The sequence below is a fragment of the Nestor notabilis genome, unplaced genomic scaffold, assembly GCF_000696875.1.
Source record: "Nestor notabilis isolate BGI_N333 unplaced genomic scaffold, ASM69687v1 scaffold6377, whole genome shotgun sequence".
NCBI classification, from domain to species: domain Eukaryota; kingdom Metazoa; phylum Chordata; class Aves; order Psittaciformes; family Psittacidae; genus Nestor; species Nestor notabilis.
In genome coordinates this window covers 319-27,673 of record NW_009935041.1, presented here as the reverse complement: position 1 = coordinate 27,673, position 27,355 = coordinate 319, and the positions used below count along the sequence as shown (strand labels likewise).

The window sequence follows — 27,355 nt, the reverse complement described above, 5'->3', positions numbered from 1 at the left end:
GCAGGAAACAAAACAGAGAAGTACTTGACAAGAAATCATAGCACATATGCAAGTCCAAAATACTTTGTTCTTATACTAACACCAACACACCAACAGCTAGAACTGCAGCGAGAAAAGCCAGAAAGCCAGAAGAACGACTTGGTTAAGGGCTACATACTAACAACGTAACTAGAAGGAAACATGCCAGAGAGTCTACAGCAGATAGATGATCGAATCATAAAGTAAGTACATGGGGAAGATAAGGCCATAATCCTTCCTTCCTCAACAAGACTTCATTGTAGTAGAACATTCCCCATGAGAGGCACCCTTTCTTAAGTGGGACAGGTTTGAAGAACAGTCTCAGATTGAAGTAGAACAGGTATTAGAATAGGAATCTACAAATACATATAGCAAATATTAACAAGTCACTACAGCCAGGTGATATTTATGCTAGAGTTTTCTATAATTCTAGGGAAATTCAAACACAAAGTCACAAGACTAACTGGAGGTGTAATCTATTACTACAGTTGGTGTTGACACCGCAGGAATAATTATTTCCCCACTTTTTTTCTTTCTTTAAACAGAGGTCTTAGGAATACCCAGAAACTACCAGCAGGATTTACTTCGACAGTGGCCAAGTTGAAACCATAACTAAACCAAAACTAACAGGATGTATGGGTACTCCAGGAAGAATGAATTCAGCTTTTGTAGAAAAGTCACTTCCATCTGAAAAATACTCCTAAATAAAATCGCCAAAAACACTACACCAAAGAAACCACCTACAACCAAACACAAAACTAAGGTGTCACAGAAAATTCTCTCAGATTACTCAGGATTTAGAAGACCAGAGAACAGATAGAAGTTAATCATTTCCACAATAGCAAGAAGGCAGAAGTAGACTCCACAAGAATGTACTCTTTGATATATCTGTAAACGAGGAGGTCATTCTGGAATAAACAGCTGGCTGCCAATACAAAATTATTCAGTGGGGTAAAACTGGATGTGAGAGTGGGATATGATGGGGACACATGAATTAGCTTGAAAAATAAAGATAAACTACTAATATATTCACTGATAACCTGTTCAACACGACAGCCTGAATGCAACTGCGGGCTTATGTTGTACAAGTTGATGGAGGCCAGTTGAAGGATATTGAAAGATATTCAAGCTGGATTTCTAGGTCTTGTGCATCTACTGCTGGCCTCTGTATGGGCTAGATTGATATTTCCTATCATACTGGCTAACTTGTTTTTTTTCCCGCCCAATGAAAAACACTGCCTGAAAGTCAAAACTAGGTAAATTCCCACTAGAGACATGATTCAAGTTATTAAACCAGTGGAAATTAATCACTCAAGCAATATAGCAAACATGTTACAGTCTCCTAATCCCAGAATGTTATGAATGAAGACAGTCATCTGCATTTTAAAAAATGCCACTATCAAGCATTACTTTAACAAAGACAGAGAACATTTGTAGGTTGTTTTTTGGTGTTTTTTTTTTTAAATCGCAGCAAATAACGGAACAGTATTCTTCAGTTTCCAAACACCTGGACAGGCAACACTATGCAGACAGTAAAGCCAAATTTCAAGTATGCAATGGGCTATGAAAAGGAATGGAATTATCTCAAGTGTTTTGACAGTTGTACTTATCTTGCATTGTTTGCTTTGCTAACTGTGGGTAGTTAGATAAAATGCTGAGCATGATCTAGTCTTTAACAGGTTGATATAAAACCAGTATAAATTCAGTTATAGTACCAGTAAATACATGGACAGCAAATCTGATTATCTCAAATTATCCAAAATCTAGAAGTAGGAGGACAAACTAGTATTTACTTTTTTTGAAGACTATCGCTATTTTTGGTGCTCTCATTTGATCTCTTAAAACCTCTTCAAAATGAAGCAAGCTAAAATATTGTTTTGTTTTAGGAAAAAAAAAAAAAAGTTGAGATTAACACCTTAAGGCAAACATAGGACCTAAAACTTCAAGTATATTAAAGCTCCTTTGTAAAGCTCAACATGGCCTCAGTTGTTGCCCTGTACTTGTAAAACAAGTCTAGAAATTCCTATGTCTGTCTCTACAAGTAAAGAGTCCAGTAATTTAGACAACAAATCTAAAGAATCTTGATATACATGTTGCTGTAGCAGATACAGTATATCATACATATCCAGGTTCTAGGTTTGGAATTAATTTGTCTAATATAACCTGATTTTCCTGTTGACATTATCTAACAGTGGTAAGAGTCCTGGAAGACACACTATAAATTGTATAAGAATGCAATTTACAAGCAAACTGCCTCATCTGTAGGAAGAAAAACCCAAACCAACCATCTAAGAGGATAAAGCCAACATCTACCTCATAGATGATGTAAAAAAAAACCCCCAAAATCTGAATCTTTTAGAGAAGCTGCCATTACATCCTATTTCTAGCTCTTCTACTTATGCTGATGTGTAGATTTGATTAGCTTCAGTCCAGTGTATTGTTGCAGAAGGTACGGAAAATATTAACTTCAGAAAAGAAAATCTTCAGGTTATTCATGCTCTAACTGTGCCATTTTAAACTAGGACTACTGTCATGAGTAGCACGGGTATTAATTAAGTCTGTCAAATTTCTGTATTAATTCTAGAAGAGAATTTTTTTCAAGGTACACTGGGCAAACATTACCTGAAAACTGAATACTGGGAAACTAATGCAAAACAGAATGGCACTTACTGCACAGCAAGACTTTAACATGCAGGCAGAAAACTGGTAAAAAACTCGTAAAACATTATAATGAAACATGTAATATACACAGATCAAATAGTTGTGACTATACCGAATAGAAGTCTTTTAATCCAGTCCTTCTGTTCATGTAGCGTATTACTCAGATCCTACAGTGTTCCTACAGCTGCAGCTTCAGAGGAAAGACGTAACTATGTGCTGAGCATAAGCAGCATGTCAGACTACAAGTTTCGTAACAAGTTGATAGGTTACTGTTTGATTCAGATAGGTTACTCAGTGATCCAGAGGTTTCTGCTGTTTAGCTAACAACAGCAATCTGATCACAAAAAAGGCATTTTAAACTCAAAGAAAAAGTATACATTAGAAATACATATACTGAAGGTTAAGAGAACAAAGCTCAAACAGACCAGGAAGAAGACACAATATTCTTAATGCTTTCCTATTTATGAGAAGGGTTTTCATTTAGTACTTTGGTCCTTTACACCCTCACTGAACTAGTTAGTTTCAGAACCACAAAGATATCTGATTAGGAAGCATCTTTAGTGATGTTCAATGAAACCAAGAAAGGACAAAAGAGAATGATGCAAAAGCCAAGGAAAGATGTAGGAAAAGCAAAGCTTTCCTGAAGAACCGTTTGTTCACTTCCTAATCCTTTTGATGTTTTCTCTGGGTAAAATGTTTACGTAAAAAATGTGGGGAAAAAAAACCAAACAAAAAACCACCAAACCCAGAACAAAACAAAAAATGCCAAACCAAAGCGGAACCAAAAACCCAAACAAACAAAAACATATCAGCGTCACCAGTCAGCATGCTCATTGCTCAGGATAATATCCCTAGACTTTTAATGAAGTAAGTTTGAACATAGACTGTTAAATTTTTCTTTTCTCTATAGAAGAGAAAAACTCTTCTCAGTACATTTTGTTTCCAACTTAACACTGGGTAGGACTTCCTTCCAGACAAATGTGATTAGAAATTTAACCTGATTGACTAATACAACTGTGATGCAAAGAGGACAAACATTTGGTATTTCCTTACTGGGGAGGGGTAAGGGAAGAGACAAGACTAACTTTAGTCCTGTAACAGGGCAGGTCAAGAATTTCTGTAGCATGCCATGCCATAACCCTACACAGTGACATTTAAACACAGTAATATTAAATACACAAATAGAAATCAACATTTTTCTGAGGCAAGATTTCCTTAGCAGTTGGTTTAAGACAGTTCCACTGGGGGGTGGGGGTGGAAATGACATGAAAGAAAGTTGAGGAGGGATTTTGCAGATTTGCTTATGATGGATCCTGCATGTAACTTCAGTTGCACACTTTGTGCTCTGATTCTCAAGTGTCTTTCCCAACATTAATCTTTGACTCCTTTAAAAGTCTGTCATAACAATTTGTAGGGTGCATAACAGCAAACAGCAACAGAAAACCATTTCCTACTAATCCATCAATACAAGAAGATGGCAAGAAATAACAAGAGTTGTTTGATAAGAAGTGATGAATACTGATTATGAATTAATTTGTATACAATTTTGTTATGATACAATCGAGGGACATTAAAAAGACTGAGTTTTTGTTACAATGAGAGAGAAGGAAGGATTTCTTATTCATCACAGTGATGAAACTGGTGCCACCTTATCAGAGTACATTCAGATATTAAATGAATTTTTTCTAATCACAGTTTAAGTATCCACTGGGCCACAAGCACTTGTTCGGGGGTTTTTTTGTTTGTTTTGGTTTTTTGGGTTGTTTTTTTTTTTTAAACCAGAGAAGGAACTGAACTCTGCTGCAGAGTAGTACTTGAAATATAGCAGAACTTACTATGCCATCTTCCAAAATGAAAAAACAATATTAATAAAACTTCTGCACATTTACAGAACTAATACAGCAAAGTCCAACTTTTTTAAACCTACTTGTAACATCTACATGCTATTCTGTGTATACTTAAAAACTAAGTTATAATTAAATACAAAGTATTTTTTAAATGTACCTTGGTGCACAAATGTTAATATATACATATTTATATGCTTAAAATTCTCAGTCGAGACTTTCTAACACACTCTACATTTCCGGAGAGAATATGCTCCTATATTATTTCCTAAATGAGGAACATTTCAGATTTATTTTCAACTGCTTATTGTAGCCAGTCAGGTTGTTTTAAGCATCAGTAAGAACTATCATAATTTTAAATTTTTAAGTTTTAGAATTTTCTATTTGTAAATTTCAGGTAAGGGAACACTCCGAATCATCAGCTGCTGGACTAAAAGCAGCTTTGTAGGGAGAAGACCCACTAGAGACTTTACTCTTGCATTACCACCTAATTATCTTTGGCAACTATCCCACGCTGAGGCAGTCATAGATCAAAGGTATCATGTGTAAATTACTCTTGACAATTATTTTTGCAGTATGCTCTTAGTTGACCAAGGTACCTTCTCCTCCACTACTTTCTAGCACTTCTAATTACACTATTCCTTTTGCTCATTTTCTTTTTCTCCCCTCAATAAAACTTATCACCAATATTCCTTTCCTTTATTAATTTGATATTTGCCACCCTTCTCTTATATACCCATAAAAAAAATCCAATCCAAATAAAGCCACATATTAGTTATCATTTCCTTCAATGTTTTACTGATTTTCTTCATTAGTTTACATCTCTAGTGTAGTGCTTGAGATGTGGAGTAATATTTCAGGAGCTCGCATGGTGGGAACTTTTGAAGCCTATGTATGGTACTACAGTATTAAATAAAAATTAACCAGTAATAAGAAAACATCAAAATTTCAATTATAATTAGATCATAAAAGAATCCCTGTATGCCACCAGGTGCTCAAGTTAAGAGGCTCTTCAATCAGAGAAGCACAATCTTTATTTTGCCATAGCTGCCTATAAATCCAAAAGGGAGATATAAACATACATACACTAGACTAAACAATGGCTAAATAGCAGCCACTATTCACTCTCCCACTCACACATACCATGCAAGTCTGTGGGAAAAACTTACGATTGAAGCTAAGGAACTCAAGTAAAGTTTTCTGAAAATAACCCAGAGCTGACAAGTCAGTAGGAGGGCCTGGATGGTTTCAAGACACAGTTTTTAACCAAGACTTGGACCTCCAACTTTTTTTTGTGCCCTTCTCCCCACCCCCTTTTTTTTTTTTTTTTTTTAGAACAAAGATTAACATCCCATCCTTGGCTAAATTACTTCTAAATTAATCAAATTAATTAATGAGTGGATAAGTGAGATACTAGACAAGACAGAGTGAAAGTCAGCCAGCCAGTATGGTCTATTTTGTTTTAAACAAATGCGTCAGTGCTAGTTTATCAGATGTCTAGGGCACAAACATTAAAAGGCTTAAAAACAGTGCTTCTCCTATAACAGTGAATAATGTATGCATGTACATTTTAAGATTTTGGTTTTCTTTTCTGCATTATAGCAGAGATGTCAACGGCTGAAAATGACATTTCTCCTAGCTTTTATTTTTGTTTTGATACACTGTTTTCTGCACTCAGACAGGTACTGAATTTTGCAACCAAGATCTCTGTATTGCTCTCAGAAGTAATGCTCACAAGCACAACACATATGGAACTCTCATTTGTGTAGTATTGAGATCTCCCAGTCAGCAAACTCTGAAACAGTCTGGAAATGATAAAGTCTACCTGGGTGATTACACAGCTAACTTGTTGATATTTTTTGTATTCCTAAACCTGAACAGGGTATAATAAATGAACTACTAATACTGACTTGCAATGAGTAACAGAGAGGGAAGAAAAATAAGTTGGGTGAAGTCTATTTTCACTCAGCTTTATAAACTGTGTTTAAATTCAACTAACTTCCGTATTTGGTAAGCACAGGTAAGCTTGATGTATGTGTGTTCTTAGGTATCGTAGATCTTTTTCTGGTTACCACTGGCCCCATGTTTAGCATTCAAAAAACTGGATGTGGAGTTTAAAGCATTTTCTATTAATGGTCCCACACTTTTCTAAGTCATGTACTGCATATCCCATAGTCTGCAAAATATAAAAAACCACCACATGTGTGCTAAGAACTAATTCCAAAGTAAAAGGAAACTTCTTAATTAAGGAAACATTGACTTTTATGGTTGCAAATCAGAAGAGCATTTCACTAAATGCTTAGCCTGTAGATTATGCTTCTTTAATTCACAAATTGACTGTACTAGGTCACCTTTGAGTAATGGAAATCTCTGTTTAAACATTTTTTTGGCAATGGGCACAAAGCATTAGATCTCATTTCCAAGACTCACCAGCTGGGTTTTGTCATTAACATTTATTAACAATCTAAGATACGGCTTTCAGCGTCTAATCCTCACTACACAAATGTTTTGTATAGTTCTCTAGAGAGCTTTGGCGTGACAAATTACTGGCACATATTACAGCCCTGTGGCTATTCACCAGAGGCAATGCAGAATTAACATGGTATTAATCCAATTTAAACAAGAAATTGGTCAAACTATGCACAATTGCACAAATCATCTGAACTAAAGCAAATCTAGAATTCACGAAGCAACAGTTTCCAAATTTATATTTAAAAGACAGTAGATGGGTTTTGATCAGCTCTGCTTCAAATTTATTTGGCTCTTTAAAGTCACTTAAATCCCTTATCAATAGACTAAGTATAAGATCAAGCACAGGTGTACAAAAACTACAAGAAACTACTTTGAAACTGTTTGCTCTGTAGAAGAAAAGTTTTAGGTAGCGTAATTCACTGTACATGCCAACTGGTTTTATGGTTCAGACTTTCAGCAAAAGGGTCACCTGAAAAAATCTATGTATATTACTAAATTCAGATTGTCAGGTCTACAGTGATGAAATTTATAATGAAAACCTGATAGTGATATACACTAGTGTTACTTTGGCAAGCAACAATTTTTCCTTTTATTCTACAGGAATTTTTTAATATGGCAGTAAAAAACATAGTCTGGGCATTTCATGGGTACAGGAAAAAAAAAGTCTTAATCGGACATAAGATTTATATTTTTCCTTCTATCTTCTTGTCAAGCATGGATGTTTCAGAAACTAAAGATGAGAATTCATGACTCCTTTTATGACTAGGCAAAAAAGGACCAACTTGAAGACAGCAAATAAAGATGAGGTTTTCATTAGTGATTGTACAACATATTCACTCTCTTCAAAGAGAAATATAGATTATAAAAGGTAATTATCAAATAGGAGAGCGTGGGCTTAGATTCTTACTATTCAAAACAGAATACAGTAGGAATGAAGCAGGAACTCTAATCCTTTAAAATAAATAAAAATGGAGGGGGAAAAAAAAAAAAAGCCTACCAAAAAACCCCAAAAAAACAAGACAAACAACAACCCCATCAAAGCCCAAACCAAAAACCAAAACAAACATTTCCTAAAGCAGAAGGTAGGAGTGAATACAGGTTACAAAAAACTTTTTTTAGAACTTGATTTCTGAAGCTTTATGTCTCTGTCAAGGTTTGCTCATCAAATTTACTAATTTGTTTGTCAAGTCCAAGGAAAATGCTTGCCATTCTTACACATACCGCTTAGCTATGTTTACTGCAATTCATGAAAGACAGGCAATGACAAAAAAAATGGAGGCACATGGATTCAGTGAGGATGAAGCTGCTATTCCTGGTTTGAACTGGGTATTTCAAGTCATATGTGTATACACATACACAAGCTCTGTTAAAACACAGCAGCAAAAAAGCATGCCACATTAGTATGAGATTAGAATTTCCAAAAGCAGGCAGAAGTTTCAATTCTAGTTTAAATTTTCTGCAAGTTTACTTCATTTTATAGTATTCAGCAAACCTTGAACCATTGTTTCCAAAAGCTTTGTTTCTTATCTTTACTCTTTATTCATTTTACAATTAAAATATAGAATAGTTAGGACTGTAACTAACCAAGATGGTTGGGAAATGCTTGCTTTTTAGCTATGCCAACCTTCTTTGTAGGTCTGAGGCTTGACCTTTCCCGAGTTCAATGCCAAACTCGAATCAATTTTGCTGTTCTAATTTTTGCAAAAGAGTGTAGCTCAGAACTTCAATTTTGTACAGACAAACACTAATAAAATGAAAGCTGCCAGGAGCTGACAGTAATTACATGTTGCTTCTAACACCGTATTAACTTGGTTGTCTCTTACGACAAAAGAAAACCTGCATACCTGTTTTATCCTTGCAAGTTCTTTCAAAGCCCTTGTCCATTGTTGTTTGTAGTGGAGCTTTGACTTGGTAGCTGACTCTAACTTTCTTTCAAGTTCAACCTAAAAGCAATTAAAATCATATCAGCTGAAGCAATAACAGCAGTAAGGATCACTGAAAGATGTATATATACAAAGGGTCTGGCTTAAGAAAAGTGTTTATGTAGTGCAACATACAACATCATCTAAAGCTGTTATACAATATAACATAAATATTATGGCACATGAACATTTTCTTGTTTAAAATATAGCCTTATTTTTATTGGATAGCTGTCTATACAAAAAGAAAAAGATTAGTTTTAGCACTAAATCTGCTGACATAACTTTTAAATTTAAGTCTCTCAATTTAGCAAACCCCCCTCTTTTTTTTCTTTAAGGTAAGATTATAAACACTAATTTAGCAGAAACATTGATGCATAAATCTTGTCTTTAAAAGGCATGTAATTGTTTCCTTCTTTCCTACAGCTGATGGAAGATACTTGCTACATTCTTTTATTTGAAATAGATATCTGTTCAAATTGTTCTATAAAACCTATGCATATGGTGTGAATCTTTGATTTTACTATCTAAATAAATCCTTAAAAAATGTTAAAAGCTAAAAAAAAGAAAACAAAAAAAACCAATGCATTCTGTGAAAAAGAAAAAAAAATATCTCATATTAAGGCAAAGAAAACCAGTTTAGAAGCACACAAACCAGAGTAAACTGAAGAACGAACCATTTTTAATTAACAATTCCAAGGCAGTGATATTTTCTTCTAATCAGATAAAATTATTTACCACTAAATTTGTGAAGAACTTAAAGCTTAATTTTTTTCTTAAAGCTAACAAAAGTAGTAGAATCTAAAAATATTTAAACTAAGAGTTTAAAAGTCTATGGAGACAAATACATTCTGGATCATTTGCTTGCATTATTGGAAGTTATTCAGGCATACAGTAACATTTGGACTGGCCATATAACTAAGCGCATTTTCTGCCAAGAAGCCTGGTCCAACTTTTTGTAGCTTATTCAGTCAACAATTTGACTCAAACTTCACAGTAATTCTGAGCACAAAATACCCGTACCTGTGGTTCTAATTAAGTAAATATCCTCTGCTGAAAGCTTATGACAGTGATTCCATTCTACTGGTAACTAACACAATCTTTACAGAAATACTAAAAAAAAACAAAGCATGTAATGGAATACCAGTCTAAATTAAGCCTCACAAGGAAATCTTCATTTTTATTTAGTTTTACAAGCAGAATACTCAAGAGTGCCCACCATAAATCACAACAGTAGCAATTTAAATACTTAGGTTAGGTTTTTTCTGCCTTAACCTCTATCTCTACTGCTTCCTCTATGGAAATAAGGTCACTGTTGGCCTTATTTGTGTCTGGATATTTAAAGTCTGAAGAAATCGTTAGAAAAAATAAACCAAAATTGACAAATTAACCAGCATATCATTCAAGATTTTTCTACATATCCTTTATCAGTGAATGGCCCATGGTGACAGTTTTAAAGACTAGAAAAATGCAAGATACCTTTTCTAAAGTGAGCAGATTTATTTCCGATTGTAGCTTGACTTCTGGTTTGCTACTTTGTCGTTCTTTGTACTGCTGGAACTCCTTCTCCAAAATTTTATGCTTATTTTCTGCTTCATTGAGCTACATTAAAGATATCAAGATATAATGCAACTTAGCAGAAAAAAACATTCACAAAGTATTAGGTTACAGGATTTAGTTACTCTTTGGCCCTCAAACGAATATCTTGTTGTCAATTATCTGATGTAAAACAGACACTGAAAGCTACACATTCACAATTAATGTTTTCTTGATGAAGGCATACAGCAATAGGCAAAATTTTAAAGAGGATCTTTGCTCGGTTCTGGAAAGAAAAAAAAAAACAAACCCCAACAAATCTGTCCTCATATACAGAAGATCAAGATTTATAAACATGCCTGTTCACATTTCTATAATGTCTTGCTGAAGAAATACAGAAAACCTAACTACTTAGATTTACACACATCTTTTAAAGAAAGCTAACAGTGTTATCTACTTATATGAAGTTTTATTACTAACCCAGTTTCACCAGCATAACTTTTTTAGGAATGTCTGGAAAAGGAAACAACTAATACTTTGTACAGCCAAATGATTTAGAAGAAAGGCTGAAGTAGAAAGACTTCAGTGACTGATGACTTAATGCTATGTACCTCTGCCCTCACTGTGTACTTCCACAGTTTCATGAAGATTTTATAAAGAGAGTGGTTTGCTTTTCGTCTTAAAATGGGTAACTTGATAAATGATGCTAAAGCACAATTACTTTGCTAAAAAGAAATAGAGCAAATCAAATGTTTAACAGCTTTTTTCATTATACCACATTAAAACATGCTAAAAATGTTTTATAAGATGTTTTCTAAGAGTAGCTTACATTCTTCTTCTGTTAAATCTTATTCAACTATAAATACCTTAAAACAGCTGATGGAACTAATGCATTGAATCATAGAGTATGGTCGCATATGCTGCCTTTGTATTTATGTCCAACTAAGTTAATGCAAGTATTTTCATGAACTGTATCCAACAACTTAGAATACTGGGCAAAAATATTTCAGATAATTCATTTCTGTTTCAAAGCCTACTACCATTAGCACATAAATATTTTAATTCTTTCGATCCCCTTACTGTGGCACTTCTTTTTTTCTTCCAAAGTTTCACTTTCGCATTTCTTATTCTTATAGAATTGATGCAAGAAAGAAAGATGGTTCCTAAGGAACCATACAAAAATGCATGCCACTGCAGGTACTTTACGCATATAACCACAATAGCCAGTTTCAACAGTATACTGTTGTTTGCCACCTTTCCATTTTTACCTATTTCTTTTTAAAGCAAACATACAGACATGATGCTAATCACAAAGACAGTAACTGACCTGTTTAGCTATGAAAAATGCTGTCTCTCCCTGGAGCTTCTATAATAATATCTAATTTCTTGCTTGGTTCTGAAAACACTCAAAAATTGTACTTCTCATGAGACCTCAGGTCCCTCTCCCTTAGGGAACTGCACAAATCACAGAAAGCACAGCTTGCTTATTCAGGAAGTAAGAGTGATGTTCTTTAAGGTGAATGCCTCAAGGATCTTCTCCTGCATAGTAGAGTGGCATACCTCCAAATAAGTTAGACACCTAGGGAACTCTACAATTCAAGTGTGAAAACTGTGTACTGACACATCTCCTTATATTGAAGCATGAAAGAGATGCAAAATAGCAGGAACAGCACAGAGGAAGACAAACAGGATGATCAGCTGGAAGGAATGATCTTCATACAAAACAAGACAAAACACAGTGGGATTTGTGTTTGGAAGAGAGTAGCATGACAGGCACCTAAGCAATCAGGAACAGTATGCAGCACAAGCACTAAATGATTCTTAAGCAATGAGCTTAAAATGAACAAAAAGAAGTTTTCATATATACAACACATAATTAAATTTTAGAACTCTGCCACAGGATGTTGCAATGCTAAAAATAGAAATACTTCTTAAAAGGGATTGCATGAGTTCCTGAAGAATGCTTTCACTGATGGCTAGTAAATATAAAATGCTGCCTCTGGCTGAGGACACATGTAACTCCTGATGGTATTGCTGGTATACCAAAACTCTATATTGTCATTGTCCCATTTCTTATTTTCTTGCCCTCTAAATGCAATCATTGCTGCAACAGAATGTTGAGCTAACTGCATCTTTGGTCTGATACAGTATGTCTGTTCTGAATAGGAAAATATAAAGTGATTGTGATTGTATTGTTAACCTAGCTAAAACAAATAGGAGTCAAAAAAATGAATTTGGAAGACGGCTTATAGGTGGTGACATTTGGCTGCTTGAGCCTGAAGAACTATTGGCTATCTTTTCTGGACTGATACAGCATTAGTAGCTGCCAACACACATCTACATGCAGAAGTGATCCACTTCTTATTTTGAAGATGATTGCATTCTGCAGTATGAAACTGCTCATCTCATTTCAATGATTGTTCAGTAGAATAGCCAAGGCTAGCACCTTCTAGATCAGCAGCATTTTTTGTACTAGCTGTATTTAAATAGTTCACTGTACTGTGGTTAACATACGCTGACATGAAAACAAGTAAGTTAGTATCAGTGTTTCTTATTAAACTAAAACCAAAACAAAATCAACCCCTCTCCAAAAAAAAAAAAACCAAAACAAAACCCCCCCCCAAAAACACAAACAAAACCACAAAAAAAAAACCCAACCCACCCCCCAAAAAAACCCACACAAACAATAAAAAAACCCCCAAACCCACAAAACAAAAAAAAAAAAAACAAAACCAAACCAAAAAACCCAGCATAACTCTTCCTAACACAAAAACATGCCTTTGGCTGACACAGTTCTTCAATTAGTCAAAGCTATTTGTGGGATTACCACTCTCATGTATCAGAGATGAAAAATCACCAAAGCAAGTAATTAATTTAAATAAACTAAGTACTTTGAAAAAATCTGTGCATTACTCAATTTACTTAACAACATATTTAGTGTCTAATATTGTACCTGCTCAGAAAAGCCAGTATTGACTTTTAAAGTTTTACAGTATGCTTTAACAGGCAAGAAAAACAGCTAGACCAGCCTTGTAGTTAAGTGTAAAAGCTAGCTTACAGGACAAAAGAATGTGGTTAAAAGTTCCCAAGTTCAATGAAACTACTACTTCCAGAATAGAAGGCCTTAAGAACAACATAATCCACACACACACTCCACCCCAAAAAGGATAATAGAAATACTCTTTTGCAATGGAAGAATAAAACAAGCTCCAAAGTCAAGCTATGTAGATGTTTTGCTATATGAGACTTCCTAATAGTTTACTAAGTTACTGAAACGTATACTGCTGTTGAGGTTCTACATGTAATGTATGCTTGTAATTGCTGTTTGATTTACAGTGTTAGGAAAAAAAAAAATATAACCACTGCACTGCAAACTAAGCGAGACTGACATTTATGGATCCCAATACACAAGTCACCAAACAAACATAAAATATTTGTAACAAAGTTGCCAGAAAGCACTTGCCCCAAACCCATTGCTCAGCTTAGTGCACTTACTTTATAAAAATGCTTACTTAAGTAAATGTCGAAGCAGAAACTTAAGTGTACTTACCTGCTGCTGTAAGCGAAGCTTGTCTTCTTCCAGCTGTTTGATTTTTGACCTTTCTAGCTCAACCTGGTGTGCACCTTCTTCTCTGGCTCGCCGCACAGAATCCTGTAGCTCCTGTAGCTTTCGTTCATGGTCTGCTTGCAACTCTTTCTTTACTGTTTGAAGCTTAAAAGTGAGATGTATTTTTATTAGCCCATATGTGCATGAGCTTTATTTTAAGAGCCTTTCTTACAACTGCTCAAAAACAGTGACAAAAATGACAAAAACCTGCTGTCCTTTCTAGAAATTAAACAATAGATATTCCATTGTTATCTACATGTTTGCTATATATTCCTTATTAGCTTTCAGTTCAACTAATGACCTGCAAATTACAATATACTCTTGACTAGTGTAAAATGTAGCTATCTATATCTCTACTGTACTTCCTACACAGGACTGCTAAAGGCAAGTTATATATCCACCTTTCTACTACGAACTAAAATGCTAAATATGCACCTTCAATGCAGAAGTGATGAAGTCACAACTACAGCCAAGATGACTTTAGGTCAGAAAACTTCACTCTTCAAACTGAGCATATTGAGAGAATTCCTCACTGAGGAACTAAACAGGAAAAGTCCTTTGACATGTTTGAACTTTCTAGAATGACGTTACTGTCCCAGATAACTGCTGGCTGAATAGAAACCTCTCCAAACGACCCATTTTTCAAACTGTGTAATTGCTAAATGAACCCTACATCATGTTGTCTGGACATTTTTGGAATCCACTGATTTTTATTATCTCTAAACCCTCAGGTCAGAATCTCACTAAATTTAGAGTAAGTTTTGAGATAAACAGCTATGAGAATCAAAATAAATACTTTTACTCAGACAAAAGTGCATTCAACCAAACCTAATCGACAGATTTTTTGCACAGATGTTAAAGGAAATTCAGACACTATTTTACAGCAAAACTGCATCTTGAGGGGTACAGGAAGCCTGAGCAGTGAACAGGACAAAGGCTCAACAAGCCAGTCCCTGTGTTGGGAGCTTTCTTAACTTTGTTCACAAGCACAGGAGGGATAGATATGACCAAAAGATTAATCTGAGCTAAAGGAGGAGATAAAGGTTTGTTGGACTGCTAAATCACAGCAGTTTACTAATAGAACTGTGAGCTTGTTATGAAGTACAAAACCAGACAGTATAATTTTCTTTTTCTTTCTCTTTTCCTACAACTAGCTTCCCTGGGGTACTTGTACCCCATTTCCATATCTTTGGGAAGTTCAGTGAGATCTAGAAACAGTGGTAGCTATTGGTTTCTCTCACATCTTCTTTGGCCCTTCACTATAAAAAAAGCAGTATAAAATAGGAACTCTATCAAATTGCTGGGTAATAAAACCCGGGTAATGTCAGTTTCTCCCAGGTTTCCTTGTCACTTTCTATTTCAACGGTTAATCTAGCAAATACTGTTTTAAGTAAGGAACTCTTGTACACATGTGCAATGTTCAGAGTACTAAACTTAGAATTGAGATATGATAACATTATATTAAGTGTCTCCGCTGACACACTAGATCTGTTAAGAGAAAATTTACAGTTCTGTAATTCTAATAACCCATTTAAGTTCACTGAATTTCCATTTCAGTAAAAAAAGTGTAGTTGTAATAAACTTTGGCTTAAATTATTAGTGCTCTTACGTGCATTGGTATGAATGTGGCTATTTGATGATTCTATGATTTCAGTTCTTATACACAGGTCACAACTGTCTATATGAAAACTCAACAAAACTTACAGAAATAGCTCATGCAATTGCACTGTTTAAAATGACGAAACACCTTTTACCTCTGATTCAGCACTAAAAAGCTGCCGTTCTCGCTTATCTAGATCTCTCAGGGTTTTCTGAAGTTGTTCTTCCAAAACAGTATATTCTGCTACCTAAAGCAACAAAAAAAAAAAAAGTTTTTTTTTCCTTGTGACATAATGTTTTAGGCAGGCAAAAATTTACTCTTGCTATGGTATAAAATACTGACAATTTCTTTAGAAATTTACATGGCTTTTAATGAAGAAATGACAATGGAGAGCCTTTATACAATAAAGGCTAACCAGTTTCCATGCACAGCTGGGCTGTAGAAGTGATTTTTTGACCATGCAAGTGGAAAGGCAATTAAAGTTAAAAAGCCCCCAGTGAAAGCAAGCTAACTTAAAGAATTTCTAACAAGTATGATTAAGGGCTATTTGTAATTTTTTGCACTGTTGTTGACTAGATGCGTACATACTAGTAGGTGTGAACAGTAATTACAGACCCTTTGTTCTATGTTATAGTTATGTAGTATCTTGTCAAATTTCATAGCAAGGAGAGATTTATAATGAGACATTCAGCAAGTATGAGTTTCCTTACCTTCTTCTTCACTAATGCTTCTCTTTCTCTCTCTCTTTTCTTCCATTCTTCTGCAAGTACTTGCATATGGACCATTTCCTTCTTCTTAAGCTAAAAAAAAAAAAAAAAAAAAAAAAAAAACCAAACCCAAAACCAGAAAACCCAAATAGAATTGTTGGATGTGCAACTTTAAACGAACAAATACTAGCAGAACTAAGCCTTGAAGCAAAAGAATTAAAAGTTTTGTACAACTACTTATGTAATAAGGTATGAATTTGATAGTGAAAGATATATCTTACCTTTAAGTAAAAAATGCAAAGTAAGGCCAAGTTCGAGAAAAATATCCTAACAAACAGACACTAGATTCTCAGTATCTTTTTAAAAGCAGCATACGACTCTAAAAACCTCGAGAGTGACTTCAGGAGTAGAAACACAGCAATGGATTTAGACTGAGCATAAAGAAATGCAGTGTCAATATTTAACAGCGATTATTAGAATTTTTAGTATGTACTGCACTTCATAAGGGGAAATTGTGAAGGGGCTATTCAGTATTTCACTGCCTAGTACCTACTTTAATCACTTATACAGAAGAGAATTAACCTTCTTCATTAAAAGTATGGAAGGTATTTGGGTACATCTGAAGTTTTAACATTCAGCATGAGCAAAAGTTAGTTCTTATTTGAAACAGTGCCAAAGTTTAGGAAATACTCTTCTCATCAATTCTGCTAAAGCTTCTCCGGCAGTATGCAGTTTAGGAAATAAAGAATAAAAACCTGATTTTCAAAAATGTCCTCTTGCATTTCCTTCCACATTTCCAACTCCAGTGCAGCTTTGTATTCAAGAGTTTCTCGAGGCTCTGGATGTTTTTCTGGGGCACGAGGCTGAGTGTGAGGGACATGCCGCTGCTGACCAGCACCTACACACTGATACAGTAACATCGGATTTTTAGCTGGTAACCCAACTTCTCAAAAAAACATTCAAGGGAAAAAAAGATTTATGTAAAATTTACTTGAGAAGAATCTGACACCAGAACTTCTTGCATTTTCACAAGCCCGTGGTCTTCCAAAGTGATAGTGTATGAAAGGTCTGCTATTCTGCTGCCTGACCTATAAATAACATTAGAGTGTTAATAAACACTGTCTTAAAAATACAGAAAATGAATCAAAAGACAACACACAAACCCCAAAAGTTGAAGTGCTGAAAGGTTCCATGTAAGCTGAGAGACTCTAAATGTTTGCCTGTGTGAGAGCCCAAACATGCTCTCCCATGTATATCATTTTATCTCAGGGACTGATTTACACATCTTCAGTAAGCTTTCTGACTTCAACAGATAACTTGTCATTGAAAACCTATTTAACTAACAGCTTACTATAATTGCTGATTATGTTGATGTCAATTATGTTGATTACATCCCTGTAACAGGAGAATGATCCTAAATTGTACCTGTAGTCTTAAGTCTAACAAATACACCTGTTGAATACAGGTATTGCAGCTGACTTTGTTCAAGATACTCAATGAATTTCATTAGTCTTGAATCTTAAAATATTATACTATCCACAGTACAATAAGTCATTTAGCATATTATGTGTGGTAAGCCATCCTCAGACTTACTTTTAAAAAGCACATTTCTGAAAGCTTCAGCACAGAGAACTGACACGTTTGAATGCACCTATAGGTTAAGTACTACCTGCTCTTGTACAGTGAAGAAAAAGTCTAGATAACAGGTACTTTTACTAAACTAATTTGAAATTAGTCACAGTTTCTACTTAAGTAGAACAGTTTATCTCTGGCTGCCTTATCTCTAAACACTGATAAAATGTAGTCACCAAATGTATTTTTCTGCACAGAATGATATTAAGAGAACAAATATGCACAGATCATGTAACTGAAAGTTATCACTTGTCTAACATGCAAGTACACTGCAGTGTAGACCTGTACTTGGTCAGGAACAAAACTATCATTTCGGCTATAACTACTCAATGATGCAAAGGCAATTATACAGCCACCTGATTCCTAGAAGCTGCAGCATTACTTATTAAGCAATTTGCAACAAGGCTGCAGGAATTGACCATGGCTGTAGTCTTCACAGAAATTCTCTTCCAGCAAATACAGAAAGGCAACACTAAAATATTTTTACAAAAGGCAGTCCTCTACACAGTTATCTGCAGGGAAAAAACCTCCACCACAAACATTTGTATTTCATGTAAATTAACAAAAATTACTGCATCAAATTCTTAAACTTTCTGTCACTGTTTAAAAAGCAAAAGAAGATTCAACTTAATGGACCTCAAAAATCTGAGTAATGGTCAGTTTAACGTATCAGTATAAAAAGAATACACCAACAAGAGCAAAGCTAGCCATTTATCAGCACACCAAAACGCACAGACCTGATTACATTTTGAGAATGCCATCTAGTGGTAAAGTTTTGTGCAAAACCAGATTTCATTTTAGCAGACTTAACTGGTGAAAGTGTAATCCTTCATGTATAGTAAGATCATAAAGTAACTCTCCACAGAATCAGGCTATGCTGGCTTTCACACAGAAAAGTTAGAACAAAATCAGATGCCAATTTTTTACCAATTTGGGGGGAGAGGGTATATCAGTCTTTGTGCCAATAACCTGAAGTTTCCTGTGCATAAATATGTTTAATTATCTGGAGGATTAGAGGTTTAAACCCAAACTCAGTCTTAATAGCAATTACATTTATTTCTAAAGGTATAATCAAGTTCCATTATCACACAGAAAAAGATTAGGCTTTAGACAATGATTACTAGCACACTTCATGTCTTCAATAAGGACACAGGACAGAAGTAACTATCAATACGCTTCCTCATATACATAAAAAGGAGTAACATTCCTCTAGGTAAATGAAACATTCATCCTCAGATAAAATATTAACAAATAGCACTGCTCCTTCTGATGTACACAGGCTCAAGCCCCTGCTACTATCACACAGTATAATCCTGAAAGAGAAAACCTCTTCACCTCTATGAATGTATCTGTTCCCCTAATTTTCACTGAAGTCTGTAGCATCAGTAGCATCTAAAAGTATACTGCGGACAAGTAGTCTTAACTATTTTCTGGGATATCAGCAGCATTTTGTAATTGTTAAGTATTTAACTTCCTCAGGAGAGTGCCTCAGTAACATTTTTTCCAACTATTTTCCTTTGATCTGTAAATCTTACAGAAGGTCATGATCATGTAAAGGTTTATTATAATGACTGTGGTAGTGGTTTGGGGTTGCACAATATGCCTGTGGCAATTTAACTTTTAATCACTCAGATGCCTGTTCCTACCCCACACATCATACCGCAGTACTCTGCAGCCTGTTCACCTGTTCAAAAAGGTAAACAGAAGAGTCTGCCCTTTTTCAATGGAACACTAAGCAAACAATTCTTCAAAACTTGCTACAGAATAAGTAGGGTTTCTTAAATAGTTATACCCTTGTGCTGCTGTGACACTGACTGTTTCATTATAAGTCTGACGCCAGCACTGTTCGCCATTACCACCCAAAAACCGTGTTTTTTCAGAAGCCAAAACATTTGAAAGTTGAAGTCTCGCCACCCCTAGAAGTAAGTCTTTAGCTGTTTTATCCTTGTGCCACAACTCGACCAACAGCGGTAATCTGAAACACAGAAGTGATTTTTAGTGTCAGGCATCAACACAAAAGAGGAAACATTCCTATTAATTTGGGAAAAGAGCCTTATGTTCTAAAAGTAACTTACCAAGTTAATCATGGTCCAACTGTCAAAAAACGAGATGGGTTTACTGCCCCTCATTCAGATGAAAAAGTGACTGGCTATCTTCTCTATCACTCACTTTTGTGATTGGCTGAATAATCTTAACAGACCTAGATCATCTTCATTTATAAATATATTTTTGTCACTGCCACTCAGAATACATCTCATCCACCTCTTCTTTCAAAATACCACTATTTTGATGATTCTTTATTCCACATCTTAATCAGTTATCGAAAGCTGGTAGGACTACTGGGAAAATTGTACCTCAACCCTGTACTCAGCTTCCTGGGTACTTGCTGTATTTTTAGGAACATTGGATATTCATGATGTATTAAAAACAAAAATTAAAAAACCTTACCTGTTCTATTTGAAGCAACGCTTTGTTAAAACCACACTATCAACGTTTAATTTAACAACTTACAGCACTTGTTTCTGTAAGCAATGATCCCTGCGCAAGTACTCAAGAGATAAATGCAAGAATTTTAGTCCCTGACTTTAAGTGTAAGTAATCAAGAAACTGGAAGAGCAACCTATTAAAATATTCACTTGCATTAGCTCTTGGATTCTTTACTAAATGCTCAAATTTATAATCCTAAGTAAAACATTTGAACATGAATGCATTTACAACAAAAAAACTGAATAAGAGTGATTAAGATAAAAAGAAAGCAAGTTATCACCTCAAGAATGTATCTTGAAGCTGATGAGGCATAGTTGCAAAATCAAATGCACAGTAGGATTGTGGAAGAAAGACTTCCATGTTTTTTCTAACTTCTACAGGTGGGCTTGTCATAATAGGTGCTGCACTGCCAAAAAATGGATATGAGTACCTAATAAAAACAATAAAAAATAATAATAATTTAAGATTTTTATACCTTCTGCAACAAGAAAACCAGTTTAGACATTTTACTGAAGCACAACTTGTACAAAAGTTAGTAAAATTTACACAAATACATCCAACAACAGAATTTGGTTTTCAGACATTCCTGTTTTCATTTACTTCAGCACTGATCCAGCTTCATTTATATTTGTTATTTTGACAAAAAAAGAGCTTTATTAAAGCTTTATTAAATCTGCATGTTCACAGCCATCTGAATTAATCTACTAAAATTCTGCAATTATTATGTAAAATGAGCAGAGAAAAATAAGGGAGCATTATTTTCAGATGTAGACTGCTACTTAAAACATCTATAACTATTTTAACATGCAATAACTGATAACTGATTATACATACATACAGTTTCAAAGTCATTTGAAAATTTCAGTAACATTTGAGGAATTAAGGTTTTAATTCTCACAGTTTAAATCACTAAGGAAAGCCAAATCATTTTACCAATATGATTTACTGTGTGGCCTGAAACTATTCTACTGGCACTATTCAGTGTATGATAAACTACTTATGATAAAGGGGAGGCCAGGAACCTGTCAAACTTCACTTTGCTCAAATTGATCATGCCAGCTGTCAGCCAAGTTACTAAAAACATAAATGCTGCATCAAATGCTGCCACTTATAAAATTCCACACTTTAACTGTTTGTGCAAAACTGCTTGAAGAGCTTGTTTAGACCTGAATTGAATAATGCTCCCAATATACTGTAAAAATGTGATTTTTACCCTGCAACTTTTCTTAGTATGTGTGTTTGGATGTTTCTCCTCTTAAGTTTCTTGCCATATTCACCACTGACTGTAAAAATTGAAGTGCATGACACAATAGAACTTATTTGCTGTCACTCTTCTGAAACAAATTAATTTTTTGAATATTATGTGACCAAATTCTATCCATTGTATGTAGTTTTACATGTACTATTTAATATATAGCCTATACATAAAACCATTAATGATGTATTAGTTGTGTTTAAAAACAATCCACACCTACAACCCAACCCCACCATTGCATCCCAATTCAAACAAAGCTTCAATAATCATAAACATGAACCGATTTCCTGATAAACAGTTAAAATGTATTGAAACAAACTCATGTCAGAACAGATGCAAAGCAAATGCAGATGCACATAGCCAGAAATTCAACACTGTCAAACTAAATCACCGTTTACAGATATGCTTCGTCATGTGCACCAAGAGTCCAAATGGAAACTAGAAGGCAAAATGTAAAAACTGCTATGAGCCACCGAATTCACAGATGCCACCAGTAAACTAATATTCCATGAGTAGGAATTTACTACTTTTTATTTTTGAAGCAACAAAACCATGCCTGTTATCTACAAACTCTTTATCTTAAACTCTAAGAACAACCTAAGATTTAGTTTGTCTGTAGAGTTGGTAAAAGAAAATTTCCCTCTTTGCTGGCAATGTTAATAAACCAACCAAACCCCACCTACATATAGATACTGGTTTCAATGCCCTTACTTTTAATTGGTCCTTCACCTTTTTAGTTTAAAAAAAAAAAACTGAAAGTTTTTTTTAAAAGTAAAAACTAAAAGTTCGATGTGTCCAACTTCACATCCACCTACCAGCTAACATCTGCTTATTCTCCAAAAGTGCTCCTGTACTTTTCTTTCATGTTGACATCAGTTACAAGCTAGTCTCTCTAAGCCCTTTTTCCAAACTAGCATGGTAGTTTTCTACTTTTGCTTCAGGCACAAAACTCATGTATCCAAAAAGCTTGTCTTTTTTGTAAGCCCACAAATGAACGCAACAAAGATGCTACTTCTCCCTACTAAGATTTGCTTCTTCTATACAAAGACTATCAAAAACCCCCAATACTGCATCTCAGAATGATAATGCATTTACCACACTGGTTCTTCACTTTAAAATTAGAATGTTCTTCCTTCAGATTCGCTGTCACACACAAACCAGGTGATCTGTCTTCTACTACAAGGAGTTCTTGGTGGAGCTATGGAAAGCTACTGAAATCATTGCCAGCTGGAAAGGCAGCCAGAAAGTAAAGAGACAACTAATTCTCTTTTTCCTCTAAGGACTGATTGATGACCTGTATTGTCTGAGCTCAGATATTCAAGTGAGATTTAACGCAGATTACAGTGCAGATGAAGTGTTACATACTATCTTTAACGGTGTAATGCTCAGAAGTTTAGTGATGAGCCAGATGATCATTCCAAGGAATTTGATACTAAAAGTCAGCTACATAAAGGTAAAAGGCATCAGGTAGCATACTCCATGCAGATTATGAAGGCTTTGTATTGAAAAATAAAGATACTGTTATTAACAATAAGATCAACAAAAATAAAACATACCTTAAAATGCAATTTATTGGAAAACCAACTTCCAGTCCACGTATACTTCGCAAGTCTATTGAAAAGCAAAAATGGTGAGATGCTGCTGGAATAACAATTTTCTGTGCTGACACAGGCTCAGAAGAACTGGATGCACCCACAGGGTTAGGCTGACAGGCACCTACTGGACCATTATCAGCTGAAAACACAGAAGAAAATTTGTGTGTATTTTTAATAATTTATTCTGACCAAAATAACAAAATATATTAAAGCTAGGTCTCACATTTTAAATACAAGTCCAGTAAGGTTGCTTCTCCAAAAGATTTAAATTCTTTGCAATATAAGCTAATACTATGAAAAATAGCCACTCCATTTGCAACTTACTGCTTCAAAGAAAACACACCAAAATCCCAATGTATCTTAAATCTCCCGAAAAGATTCCATAATACTTTTTTCTATTTTTAATTTAAACTTTAAAGCTATGTGTCCTGGGTTCAGCTACAGCAGTCATTTTTTCTCCTTCTTAGTAGCTGGTGCAGTGCTGTGTTTTTGACTTTCAGTCTGGGAACAACGCTGATAACACCGATGTTTTTAGTTGTTGCTAAGTAATGTTTACTCTGACCAAGGACTTTCTCAGTCTCATGCTTTGCCAGAGAGGAGGGGAAGCCAGGAGGAAGCAGAGGCAGGACACCTGACCCAAACTGGCCAAAGGGGTATTCCATACCACAGCACGTCATGCCCAGGATAGAAACTGGGGGGAGTTACCCGGAAGGCCCAGATCGCTGCTCGGGTCGGGCTGGGTATCGGTCGGCGGGTGGTGAGCGGTTGGGTCCTTTTCCCTTGTTATTCCTCTTATCATTATTACTGGTAGCAGTAGTGGTTTGTATTATACCTTAGTTACTGGAGAGCTGTTATCTCAACTCGTGGGAGTTACATTCCTTCGATTCTCCTCCCCATCCCTCCGGGAGCGGGGGGAGGAAGGAAAAGGGGGGGAGTGAGCGAGCGGCTGCGTGGTTCCAAGTTGCCGGCTGGGTTTGAACCACGACACTATGTTAGTCTATCTCACTGAAGTTTAAAGTAATATCCAAGACATTAAATTCTTCAGGAGGATGCTATAAGACTTCCGGTCTTCAATATTTTACATAATTGCTCGTAGCCAACTTGAGGGAATGCAGAAGAGGTGGGCTTAAAAAGAAATCATTTGTATTAACTTAGTTTGCTTTGAATTAACTAACCACTTTAGTTTACGACTGAAAAAACCAGACCATTAGATCAATTAGCAGTGTTCATGTAAGGCAACATCAACTGTGGCTACTAAGCTGAGGTTTAACTACTGAAATAAACCAAAATGTTCTAGCTTGGTCTGTAAAGCATATCTGTTTATGCCCTCAATGACATCTGTTTTATAATTGAGGAAGTAGAAGCTATGGTAAGTGACTGTCCCATTGCATCCAGGCTCCTCAAGTCTTTACATTGGCACCCGATACTGCTTTCACAGGGTAAAAGGCCAAACTACAAGTTTTACAAAAAGTGTCGCCAAAGGTATCCTCCAGAAGTGTTTAAATTAGTAAAGCTGAGAAAGAGGGGAAAAAGGTGTTAGAGAACTCAACTGGCTTTTGTTAAGTACTAGTTGTTCTGATAGTCTCTTTTCATAACCATTCAAAACGTTCCCATTTTCATCATTTTAAAAGAAATACATCCCTGCTTGTTTATTTGCATTAACAGTAACAATAAAGAAAAGGAAAATGCAACAACACTCAACATCAGCTAGTTAGCGGAACATATGAATAAAATAATTTTCAGTGATTCAGGCAGTGTCAGTAAACTGCTTGGCATAACGAAATGGCTGAATAGGAGTTCAAGGCTGTCACAGACAAGGAAACACAACATACATAGGCTGCATACAAAAATTAATTTAAATTGCTACTATATTAAAATTTCATTCTATGTACTAAATGTAATAGATTTTGTATTACCGGGATTTTGTAGATCTGACAATAGAGGTGACTTTGGTCTGCTCTGCAGTTTGAAAACTGGAAGCTCTTCAGTACACTGTTTGTTAACCTCTTGGCAGGACTCAGCCACCAGCCCTGAAAGGTAAATGTCAAATTACATGTTTTACACCTTACCAGAGAGTTATAATATTATTATTGCTATTCATAAAAAAGCACAATCCTGGATTTCTTAACTGCAGATTCAAACTAGCTGCCGGGTTCACAACACTTTTTCTTGATACATACATGTAAAGGACTTAATCTTTGCTTAGATAAATTAGGATTAAAAGAAAATTTGGCTTCATCAGCAGACAAATCCTGAGAGCATGCTCTGGGGCACAGATTTTCCTCTACAGAACTAGGAGTCTTTAGGATCAATCTCAAAAGAACAGTAATACAAGTATCATTAGAAAAATAATAATTTGGCTTTATTCATAAATCATCTCTTCAGATTCATAAACAATCTCATAAACCACACTCAGTAATGGTTAGCAAACTAGCATTCTTTCTTCTGAGCTTTACTCTACTGTGATAGCATTCTTCCTTCTGATCCTTTTGACATCTCCCCCGACCAGTCCTCAAATCAAAAACGAAACAAGGGAAGCCTCAGAACACTATGTGGGATACCAAGTCTCTTCAAAAGGATAATGTAAAAACAGACAAAAACCTCAGTTGCTTGGTTGTGTCCAAGAATATGTACAGTATGAATGTTTGTTTTCACGATTTATTATCCACATAGTAAATTCCTTAGAAATCTTAAAAATCCTACATTCCCCCTGCCTTTCTACTTATTAGATGTGGACTATTTCATCTCCTCATTGAGCAAATCAGTTTCTTCATGAGGATTGTACTGAACCTTCCCATTCTCAAATTCAGGGAATTCCAAGCATTTCTGTTGTTATTTTTCATGCTGATAACTATCCACACCACTGATCACCTACGGTACACCCAATCTCCAATCTGGCTCTTCCAAGTGTTTTCAACAATTGCCATATTCAAATTACAGCATTTATTTCCCTCCTGTTATTTTTTTTATGCAAATGATTGTCTGTAATTTATCACCGCAAATGCATACATGATTCAAGACCACACTTGACAACTGGGTTATTAATAAAATAAAATAAAAAAAAACAACAAAAAAAACCCCCACAACCCTATATACTACATACCCTTTTTCTTTACTTTCATGCCTTTTTCAAACTTAAGACTTTCCACTTCGCTTTCTGTTGCTTCGTCTTGTGATGAAGAGTGGTTAACCTGAGATGGAGCATTCTGGGATCTCTGCTGCAGGCTCTCTGTTTTCCCTTTAATAGCTGAAAGTACTTTCTCCTGTGGCTGATTAGGTCCAGTTGAAGCATTTAAGGGAACCACAGGCTGAATGAAGTAATATAGTTTTCTTATTGACCATGGCTTACACTGAAAAATTCCATCTACAATATTTTTATAGTTTGAGATTATTTTCCTGACACAGAAAGATGAAACAATGAAAGGAACAGTCATATAAAGCAACTTATTCTTTCAGGTTCTTTTACATACTTAACTGTCAAATATGACTTTAAATACCAATCTATTTTTTTTTAAACATGAAACTGTACAACATTGTCTAAACAAACAATAAATGAGTAAGCTATACCTGGGCGCTCAAGCTCTCCCTTTGCAGAACTACAGATACCCCAACAGTAGGAGCCATATCCAAAGGCAACTGCGGCAGTTTATCTTTAGCTCTATTTGGTGGAACAAGGACAAATGCTCCCTCTATTGCCACAGGATGTTGATCGATCTCTACATTTCCTTTCTTCAGTAATCCAGATAGGGGTATTTCAGTGCTTCCAAAAGACTGGTCCCCACAGCAAAGATGGATCTGCATATGTACAAAGGTGTTAGAATGTAATCACATGTCCCTTTCCACTTGAACTGTCTGATCACCCTCTACTAAAGGTAGAATAAGTGCAACACATTAAAATGAGTATCCTTAGTCTAGTCCCTGTATGCTGAAAACAAGTGTTTTCAGCAGTGCGGGTACAGCTACAAAATTTCAGTAATGAGCAGGTAAGATCTGGCCAGTGCTAGCATGGTAGTAGATCACAG

At 35.3% G+C, this 27,355-nt stretch overlaps 1 protein-coding gene across 1 annotated transcript in view; it reads right to left on the bottom strand.

The window, feature by feature from the left end:
- CEP120 (centrosomal protein 120kDa) overlaps nt 1–27,134 on the bottom strand; it is a 31,209-nt gene extending 4,075 nt beyond the window's left edge. Inside the window, exons 1-13 of the mRNA XM_010017621.1 lie at nt 26,901–27,134; nt 26,437–26,641; nt 25,250–25,363; nt 23,295–23,472; nt 20,764–20,913; nt 19,789–19,971; nt 17,356–17,452; nt 17,120–17,269; nt 16,368–16,457; nt 15,812–15,904; nt 14,001–14,162; nt 10,394–10,516; nt 8,840–8,938 (exon numbers count right to left, since the gene is read on the bottom strand). Of these exons, the coding sequence (XP_010015923.1) occupies nt 8,840–8,938; nt 10,394–10,516; nt 14,001–14,162; nt 15,812–15,904; nt 16,368–16,457; nt 17,120–17,269; nt 17,356–17,452; nt 19,789–19,971; nt 20,764–20,913; nt 23,295–23,472; nt 25,250–25,363; nt 26,437–26,641; nt 26,901–27,134 (1,878 nt within the window). The remainder of the gene's footprint in view (nt 1–8,839; nt 8,939–10,393; nt 10,517–14,000; nt 14,163–15,811; nt 15,905–16,367; nt 16,458–17,119; nt 17,270–17,355; nt 17,453–19,788; nt 19,972–20,763; nt 20,914–23,294; nt 23,473–25,249; nt 25,364–26,436; nt 26,642–26,900) is intronic.
- Nucleotides 27,135–27,355: the final 221 nt, after the last annotated feature.